At 46.4% G+C, this 10,310-nt stretch overlaps 1 protein-coding gene across 6 annotated transcripts in view; it reads left to right on the top strand.

The window, feature by feature from the left end:
* The first annotated feature begins 678 nt into the window (after positions 1-678).
* Positions 679-10,310, top strand: part of PARL (presenilin associated rhomboid like) — a 78,587-nt gene continuing 68,955 nt past the window's right edge. For 2 of the 6 annotated variants that reach the window (XM_063954940.1, XM_063954936.1), the window contains exons 1-2: positions 885-1,044; positions 1,892-2,012. In XM_063954940.1, the coding sequence (XP_063811010.1) occupies positions 1,971-2,012 (42 nt within the window). In that variant the 5' untranslated portion in view covers positions 885-1,044; positions 1,892-1,970. Of the gene's footprint in view, positions 770-884; positions 1,065-1,891; positions 2,013-10,310 lie in introns of those variants that run through there. The other 4 variants (XM_063954941.1, XM_063954939.1, XM_063954938.1 and 1 more) reach the window with 4 other exon arrangements.

Genomic DNA, 10,310 nt, shown 5'->3' with positions numbered 1-10,310 from the left:
GGAGAGCCACCTAGATTGCACCCTTCTCGGCCGGGCACAAAAATCTAACTGGAGTCTGGAGGAGGGTCATAGGGGGAGGAGCCAGTGCACACCACCTGATCTGGAAAAGCTTTACTTTTTGTGCCCTGTCTCCTGCGGAGCCGCTATTCCCCATGGTCCTTTCAGGAACCCCAGCATCCACTAGGACGATAGAGAAAAACTAGGTTCTAGCGACAGCGGAAAAGGCATCTGTGAAGATGGCCTGTGAGGGTATGCATTTTAAAGCATACTTGCCTACCTGACCCTCTCCATGAGGGAGAAAATGCTCTGTTCCTGGACTTTCCTGGTAATGTATGATTGCCATCACCTGTGGTGAAACACCTTTCTTATCAATTAACTAGCTCACCACAGGTGATGGCAATCATACATTACCAGGAAAGTCCAGGAACAGAGCATTTTCTCCCTCATGGAGAGGGTCAGGTAGGCAAGTATGTTAAAAGTTCAATAATATTCTGTAGCAGTTTAGGTATGCTAACCCAGGGGGACTCATGTTCTGAACTTGAACCCAGACCCGAGTGCCTGGGTCCTTTCAGCATTTCTACCCTATTGCAACATAAACTCAACTCCCCGGAACCTAATACGATTAACCCCTACATGCGCTCAAAATGTACAAGGCGTGCAGTGGTCTTATTGGTTAGTTTCATTCTTCCCTGCAGTGCATATCTATCTGTACAAGACGCGTATTCCGTAGTTTATGGAAAATCTTCCCGAGTCCCATCGTCTGCACTGGGTGAGTACATGTTTGTATCTGTCGCTGCCATCTTCTATGTACAGTATTGCAGTGCGAATAACAGCGTTGAGTCTATAGGAGGGGTTGCAGCGCAGTATAGGTGTGCACGACGGCATGCATTCTGGGGAAAGGGATATGACGTCACTTCTCTTGACTTCCACTGACGGGAGAGGCGTAACGTCACGTGTGATTGGTCGTTTTGGTTTTTGCTCCGGGCTGGTCAGATAAGTGATCGGTAAAGGGATACTTGTAGAAGAAGTAAGGAGGGATAAAAGGTGACAGCATGGATATGGAGGTGTGACCTTCAGTCTGAAATATCTTCCATTACATCTCGTATTTGTCTCTTATGCAATGATAACAGTGGTTCCAGTAATGATTTGTTTTCCATACAATGATATGTAGGGTAGAGTTATTGTATTCTTCATGTTTTGTTCCTTGGGGTCTATTCATAAAGAGTGTGTGATGCGTTGCAGTAACTATCAAATGGAATTTCCGCCCCTAATTTGGATCTAAATGAAAACCTGGTCCCGAGTGAGGTGCCAACAAGATATGAGGAATGTAAAAGTGTCTTGTGTCCTATGCTGCTGTTTGGTAGAAGTAGAACCTGTGGTGCTGATGGTGTGTACTGTCTTCCAACGCACATCTACTGTGTACACCTGACAGCAAAGAGCTGCGGCTGCAGGGCACAAGTCAAAGAGGCAGCAGGTTTGGGTGTCAGCGAGCCGGCAGCATGCATTCAGAGCTTAGTGGGGGCAGAATGATGGGTCAAGGGGCAGTCGGCAGAGGTGTGATCAGGCATATGCATATGGCACTTTACTTTAGCGGGATCAGTAAGGAGGAGGTATGAGTTTACTTTACTAAAGCAGTGGCAGCGTTAGGAGCAGAGTGAGAGCGCAGCGGCAGTCAGTAAGAGGAGACCTGGTATATAAGCAGAGAATGGCCATGTTTTCTGCAGAACAGGTTTCTAAGTTGAAAAATGTATTTTTTAACAGTTTTTCATTTAGTTTAGCTGCAATACATTTTCAGATTTTGCTTCGTAAGGCAACATCAATTTGTTACTGTGCTGACAATGACAAACATGATGTCCACTTGGTAAGTAATACCCGTTGCTTTGTATTTCAGATATATATGGTATGCATATCGGAAGAAAAGGCTAAGTCTCCTGTTTACAGAGCATCAAAATGACAATGGCTTTCTGCATATGGAGAGCATCTACAGGAAGAAACTGGTGTCAAGGACGAAGGTCTGTGTATATGCATTTATTTGAGTACCCTTCCTATTAGTAAGTTAGTGATCGTTACTGCATTTTAAGTATGGTCATCTATGCTTGATGGTAACACCATCAATGTTTTCTCTGGCAGCAAGGCTGGGAGACACTGAACCATGGGATTGCAGGTTGGCTAAAGGGACTGGCACTTAAAATTAAACTGTAGCTCTAAAAGTAAGCTCACCCACCTGATTTCTTTGTAATGTTATGTTTATTTGTAGTTAGGTTCTGTGTGTTGCATGTAGGTAGTACACATGGCGAGTATAGCAGTGGCGGTGGTAACTGTGTTCAGCTCATTGTGTACTGCTGCATCAGTGGGGTAAGCGGTCAGCGGGGACCTCTCTCAGCAAGCTGTTTCTCTTTTAGAGGGTCAGGCTGTTAGTGTGGTCCTGGATGGCGGCAGACATTTTTCCGGGTCTCTGCGGCGGCTTAACTCCCGTGCAGGGATTGGGAGCATGTGTGCTACAGGCTGCTTGGTGAGTTGGACTGGTACTGGTGTTTACACCCCGTCACGGTGAAGTACTCTGGATCCAGGGAGAGTGGAGACTAAAGGGGGTGGAGCTTCAGACGCTGCACTATTTGTTAGCTTTGGGTGGGTTATATTGTTTCTGTGCAGGGTAAATACTGGCTGCTTTATTTTTACACTGCAATTTAGATTTCAGTTTGATCACACCCCACCAAATCTTACTCTCTGTGCACGTTACATCTGCCCCACCTGCAGTGCACATGGTTTTGCCCAGTAGTTAACAAATTTGCTGCTGTGATCAGGTCTGAATTAGGCCCACAGTCCTCAATGCAGAATGTGTGTGAGATGACATATGGTGGAGGGCCTGTTAATTCTCCTGCACTTCCCAGGAATGGACATCTGCTCTCCCCTGCAGCTGCTGTGTGAGCTACTACCAGATAAGTTCCCTTATTCTTGTATTATGTAAAGCTGCCTTTATTATGTTGGTGAAGTAAACCAACAAGTGTATATTTACATTGCTGCACCAGACAATGTATTTCCTGTATATTAATTAAGTACTATTCACTGTGAAACAGCAGTGAATTTTACAGAATTAAGAATTGCCTTGTGCGCAGTTGAGGTACTTGTGCGGTGATGTGCATGGCTGCTTTAACCATGGCGGAACCGGCGGGAGCTTAGGCTCTCGGCAGGTAAAGTCCACGACATGTCCCTCCCACCTGGCTTCTTACAGGGTTATAGACTGCTGTGTCTGTCTTTCCCATTGGCTGTAATGGGATACGGTCATTAGCTCGACCACTATTGGTCGACATGCATTAGGTTGACATGGAAAAAGGTCAACATGGGTTTGACACATTTTTTTTCAATTTTTTTAACTTCTTCATACTTTACGATTCACGTGGACTACGATTGGGAATAGCAACTTGTCTCGAGGCACCTTACCCGAAGCATGGCGAGCGGACACAGTGCACTAATTGTGTTCCCCATCACTTTACGATGAATACGACACCAAAAAAAAGTAAAAAAAAACAAAACCCTCATGACGATCTTTTTCCATGTCGACCTAATGACTCTGTCGACCAATAATGGTCGTCGACCCTATGACCCGTACCCGGCTGTAACCCACTGTTAAACCTCGGCTTGCAGTCATACATTTCCAAAGACTACAGGATCCCCAGGTGCTAATACCGCTAAGCCATCAGTGACATTGGCAATTGATGCCAGTTAACTTACCGAGGTCCTCTATCTAATATCCAATGCCTGCTTTGTCAAGGGTGGATTTAGGTCGTCTGTGTAGAATCATCACCAGTGTTATGTATCCTAACATTAATGCACTCCCACACCCTGCTTTTGGATTAGGGGGTCTGCTATACCACAATGTGTATTATGGGTTTCCTCTAAACCACATAAGAAAACGTCTCTCTCCTTCATGGACTTAGGGCCAGATTCAGACCTGATCGCTGTTGGGTAAATTCGGAAAGGCAGCCAATTAACTTGCATGCGTACGGATTAAAGTGCACACGTGCAAGGCTAAACTGCGAAAAAATCCAGTGTCTTCTTTGATCACTAGGCGTACATAAGTTGATTAACAGGAAGCCTGGCGTTTGGAGGTGGTAACTGGCTGTTTTCTGGGAGTGTCAGTAAAAACGCAGGCGTGCCCAAGCGTTTTCAGGGAGGGAGTATGACGTCAACTCCTGCCCTGATCAGCCTGTTTCTATCGCACTGCAGGAGTAAGTCCTGGGCTACGCACAGACTGGAAAAATCATTTGATGGTGTGTGAGTTGCGAACGGATTTGCAGCTGACCGCTGTTCACAGAGATTTTTGCACGGCGTACGCAGACTTGCGCGGGTATTCACTCTGTCTGGGCAGCGACTATCTGATCGCAAACCTCTGCAAATTCGCAGAGGAGCGATCAGGTCTGAATTAGGCCCTTAGTTAAAGGGTGGACTTGCGGAGACTAGTGTCATCCCGAAGAGTGAGAACCTAAAGTCTTCGTCTTACGGCATGGGAGAACGTAATTTCTGCAGTGTGCACTCTCTAGACTATTTAGATATGGATGCCCTAGCTTAGGCTTTGGGTCCGTTCGACGTCTGTGCAGGAACGTCTTTACTTTCCCTTCTTTGGATCTCTCCATTCTCATCAGGGAGGCCTCAAAGGTACTGCATAGTAAGGTTCTCCGTTCCTCACAAATTTGATATCCAACTGTGGAAGTATGTTCCACGGTTGTCACTGCTTTTGCACGTTTAGTTCAACATGGGACTTTTTTTGTTCAGTGTCTTTAGGTAATCGCTAGTTCCAACTTGGACAGTTGTCTCAAGTATATTTTAATAGATTTGGGGGTTGTGATTCGATTTTACTAGCTGTAACAGGTGGCTGGCGCTGTGAAGACTCCGGCCGATGTAACTGTTGCTGGACTTCATAGTAATTGCAGTGCAGTTGACTGTGTGCGGCTGTACAAGACTATGATTCTAAGGCCCTTTGAATCTGTGCGTAAACTGCTGATTCATAGTGTTCCTTAACACGTTTCTCATGGGGGAGGGGTTTCTCAATTCGGTGGTCCTCCAACTGTTAATTAGGAAGTGGGTGTTTCCAATGGCCTCTCGACACAACTTTCAGGTTCCACAGTTTGGACTTCTGTGGATATGTATCATTATCAACTGTTTCATTTAGATTGTATACATAGTTTTAGGACTATGTATCAGAAGTCCGATCTCCGCCTTCTGGGACACCTTAAGAACATATTCCATTTATGCTAACTTTGGGGCAGATGTATTAAGCCTGGAGAAGTGATAAAGCAGTGATAAGTGGAAGATGATAACGCACCAGCCAATCACTATGGGTTTGAAAAATTACAGTTAGGAGCCGATTGGCTTGTGCGTTATCACCTTCCACTTATCACTGCTTTATCACTTCTCCAGGCTTAATACATCTGTCCTATAGTATCTAAACATTTTTCTCATAAGTATGGTAATAGCTTTTTAGGTGTCAAGTATAATGGACTGTACATGTCCCTCCACCCTTCCAAGTCCGAGAGCAATATCTTAAAGGGCTCATACTGTACATTAATCAGCTGTAAGGGCAATTCCCTGTTCTGCTGATGCCTGGGTTGGGGGATTGGGGAAATCCAACATGCTGGAAATCCTCGATTCGACAATTGCAGCCAAAAATTGTCAGGATCGGCAAGTCGCACAATTTTAACGTGCTGATTTTTAATTTTTTTTTGCCGACAATGATCAGTGTTTTCTGATGGATCAGATTGTCATCTACAGAACAGGGATTTTGGCCGTAGATGTATGTAAAAGGGGGAAGTCAACCCAAACTTTTTTTGATTCAATTTATTTTATTTCATTTTTAGTATTGTACAAATAGCCTCATATTGGGTATTTCTGAATGTGATTTCTTTTCTTTAGTTAATTGACAAATTAAATAGGTATTTTGGGGGTAATTCCGAGTTGATCGCAGCAGCAAATTTGTTTGCAGTTGGGCAAAACCATGGGGGTCACTCCGAGTTGTTCGCTCGTTGACGATTTTTGCTGTACTGCGATTAGTCGCTTACTGCGCATGCGCAAGGTTCGCAGAGCGCATGCGCTTAGTTATTTTACTCAAAAGTTAGGTATTTTACTCACGGCCTAACGAGGATTTTTCATCGTTCTGGTGATCGTAGTGTGATTGACAGGAAGTGGGTGTTTCTGGGCGGAAACTGGGCGTTTTCTGGGAGTGTGCGAAAAAACGGTGTTTCTGGGAAAAACGCGGGAGTGTCTGAAGAAACGGGGGAGTGTCTGTGACGTCAAACCAGGAACGAAACTGACTGAACTGATTGCAATGTAGGAGTAAGTCTGGAGCTACTCAGAAACTGCTAAGAAATTTCTATTCGCAATTCTGCTAATCTTTCGTTCGCAATTCTGCTAAGCTAAGATACACTCCCAGAGGGCGGCGGCTTAGCGTGTGCAATGCTGCTAAAAGCAGCTAGCGAGCGAACAACTCGGAATGAGGGCCCATGTGCACTGCAGGGGGGGGGGGGGCAGATATAACATTTGCATAGAGAGTTAGATTTGGGTGGGGTGTGTTCAAACTGAAATCTAAATTGCAGTGTAAAAATAAAGCAGACAGTATTTACCCTGCACAGAAACGAGATAACCCACCCAACTCTAACTCTCTCTGCAAATGTTATATCTGCAAACCTGCAGTGCACATGGTTTTGCCCAACTGCTAACAAATTTCTTGCTGCGATCAACTCGGAATTACCACCCTTTATTTCAACATGTTACAAATATAGTCCCATATATGACCAAAATGATCTTCTGTAAAATTACCTTGGGTAGTTCAAATGAATTTATAATAACGGTGGCTGAAACAGAAGCCATGCAAAGCTATGTACATTAGATCTTTTAAAACTAGTGTAGTAGTGTGTGAGGACTGTAAGAAGCTAGTTTGTGCAATCTGTGGATGTTTTTTTTTTTTTTTCTCTATCGTCCTAGTGGATGCTGGGGTTCCTGAAAGGACCATGGGGAATAGCGGCTCCGCAGGAGACAGGGCACAAAAAGTAAAGCTTTCCGATCAGGTGGTGTGCACTGGCTCCTCCCCATATGACCCTCCTCCAAGCCTCAGTTAGATTTTTGTGCCCGGCCGAGAAGGGTGCAATCTAGGTGGCTCTCCTAAAGAGCTGCTTAGAGAAAGTTTAGCTTAGGTTTTTTATTTTACAGTGAGTCCTGCTGGCAACAGGATCACTGCAACGAGGGACTTAGGGGAGAAGAAGTGAACTCACCTGCGTGCAGGATGGATTGGCTTCTTGGCTACTGGACATCAGCTCCAGAGGGACGATCACAGGTACAGCCTGGATGGTCACCGGAGCCTCGCCGCCGGCCCCCTTGCAGATGCTGAAACATGAAGAGGTCCAGAATCGGCGGCAGAAGACTCCTCAGTCTTCTAAAGGTAGCGCACAGCACTGCAGCTGTGCGCCATTTTCCTCTCAGCACACTTCACACGGCAGTCACTGAGGGTGCAGGGCGCTGGGAGGGGAGCGCCCTGGGAGGCAAATGAAAACCTATTTGGCTAAAAAATACCTCACATATAGCCTCCGGGGGCTATATGGAGATATTTAACCCCTGCCAGAATACACTAAAGAGCGGGAGACGAGCCCGCCGAAAAAGGGGCGGGGCCTATCTCCTCAGCACACAGCGCCATTTTCCTTACACAGCTCCGCTGGTCAGGACGGCTCCCAGGTCTCTCCCCTGCACTGCACTACAGAAACAGGGTAAAACAAGAGAGGGGGGGCAAAATAGTGGCAAAAATTATATTATAAAAGCAGCTATACAGGGAGCACTTATTATAAGGCTATCCCTGTCATATATAGCGCTTTTGGTGTGTGCTGGCAAACTCTCCCTCTGTCTCCCCAAAGGGCTAGTGGGGTCCTGTCTTCGTTAAGAGCATTCCCTGTGTGTCTGCTGTGTGTCGGTACGTGTGTGTCGACATGTATGAGGACGATATTGGTGTGGAGGCGGAGCAATTGCCAAATATGGGGATGTCACCTCCTAGGGGGTCGACACCAGAATGGATGCCTTTATTTATGGAATTACGGGATAGTGTCAACACGCTAAAGCAGTCGTTTGACGACATGAGACGGCCGGACAATCAGTTAGTGCCTGTCCAGGCGCCTCAAACACCGTCAGGGGCTGTAAAACGCCCTTTGCCTCAGTCGGTCGACACAGACCCAGACACAGGCACTGATTCCAGTGGCGACGGTGACGAATCAACCGTATTTTCCAGTAGGGCCACACGTTATATGATTTTGGCAATGAAGGAGGCGTTACATTTAGCTGATACTACAGGTACCACTAAACAGGGTATTATGTGGGGTGTGAAAAAACTACCTATAGTTTTTCCTGAATCAGAAGAACTAAATGATGTATGTGATGAAGCGTGGGTTGCCCCCGATAAAAAGATGCTAATTTCAAAGAAGTTATTAGCTTTATACCCTTTCCCGTCAGAGGTTAGGGCGCGCTGGGAAACACCTCCTAGGGTGGACAAGGCGCTCACACGCTTATCTAAACAAGTGGCGTTACCCTCTCCTGAGACGGCCGCACTTAAAGATCCAGCAGATAGGAGGATGGAAAATATCCAAAAAAGTATATACACACATACAGGTGTTATACTACGACCAGCTATAGCGACAGCCTGGATGTGCAGTGCTGGAGTAGCTTGGTCAGAGTCCCTGATTGAAAATATTGATACCCTGGATAGGGACAATGTTTTACTGTCTTTAGAGCAAATAAAGGATGCATTTCTTTATATGCGTGATGCACAGAGGGATATCTGCACACTGGCATCACGGGTAAGTGCTATGTCCATTTCGGCCAGAAGAAGTTTATGGACGCGACAGTGGTCAGGCGATGCGGACTCAAAACGGCATATGGAAGTTTTGCCGTATAAAGGGGAGGAGTTATTTGGAGTCGGTCTATCAGATTTGGTGGCCACGGCTACAGCCGGGAAATCCACCTTTTTACCTCAAGCTACTCCCCAACAGAAAAAGACACCGACTTTTCAACCGCAGCCCTTTCGTTCCTTTAAAAACAAGAGAGCAAAGGGATATTCATATCTGCCACGAGGCAGAGGAAGGGGGAAGAGACACCAACAGGCAGCTCCTTCCCAGGAACAGAAGCCCTCCCCCGCTTCTACAAAAGCCTCAGCATGACGCTGGGGCTTCTCAAGCGGACTCGGGGGCGGTGGGCGGTCGTCTCAAGAATTTCAGCGCGCAGTGGGCTCACTCGCAGGTAGATCCCTGGATCCTGCAGATAATATCTCAGGGGTACAGGTTGGAACTAGAGACAGATCCGCCTCGCCGTTTCCTGAAGTCTGCTTTACCAACGTCCCCCTCCGAAAGGGAGACGGTTTTGGAAGCCATTCACAAGCTGTACTCTCAGCAGGTGATAGTCAAGGTACCTCTTCTACAACAGGGAAAGGGGTATTATTCCACTCTATTTGTGGTACCGAAGCCGGACGGCTCGGTAAGACCTATTCTAAATCTGAAGTCCTTGAACCTGTACATAAAGAAGTTCAAGTTCAAAATGGAGTCACTCAGAGCAGTGATGGCGAACCTGGAAGAAGGGGACTTTATGGTGTCCTTGGACATCAAGGATGCGTACCTCCACGTTCCAATTTACCCCTCACACCAGGGGTACCTCAGGTTCGTTGTACAAAACTGTCACTATCAGTTTCAGACGCTGCCGTTCGGATTGTCCACGGCACCTCGGGTCTTTACAAAGGTAATGGCCGAGATGATGATTCTTCTTCGAAGAAAAGGCGTATTAATTATCCCATACTTGGACGATCTCCTAATAAGGGCAAGGTCCAGAGAACAGCTAGAGAGGGGATTAGCACTGTCTCAAGAAGTGCTAAAACAGCACGGCTGGATTCTGAATATTCCAAAATCCCAGTTAATGCCGACAACTCGTCTGCTGTTCCTAGGGATGATTCTGGACACGGTTCAGAAAAAGGTTTTTCTCCCGGAGGAAAAAGCCAAGGAGTTATCCGAGCTTGTCAGGAACCTCCTAAAACCAGGAAAGGTGTCTGTACATCAATGCACAAGAGTCCTGGGAAAAATGGTGGCTTCTTACGAAGCAATTCCATTCGGCAGATTCCATGCACGAATTTTCCAGAGGGATCTGTTGGACAAATGGTCAGGGTCGCATCTTCAGATGCACCAGCGGATAACCCTGTCTCCAAGGACAAGGGTATCTCTTCTGTGGTGGTTGCAGAGTGCTCATCTATTGGAGGGCCGCAGATTCGGCATACAGGATTGGATCCTGGTGAC

The sequence above is a fragment of the Pseudophryne corroboree genome, chromosome 2, assembly GCF_028390025.1.
Source record: "Pseudophryne corroboree isolate aPseCor3 chromosome 2, aPseCor3.hap2, whole genome shotgun sequence".
NCBI lineage: Eukaryota > Metazoa > Chordata > Amphibia > Anura > Myobatrachidae > Pseudophryne > Pseudophryne corroboree.
This window is presented reverse-complemented; position numbering and strand designations above follow the sequence as displayed.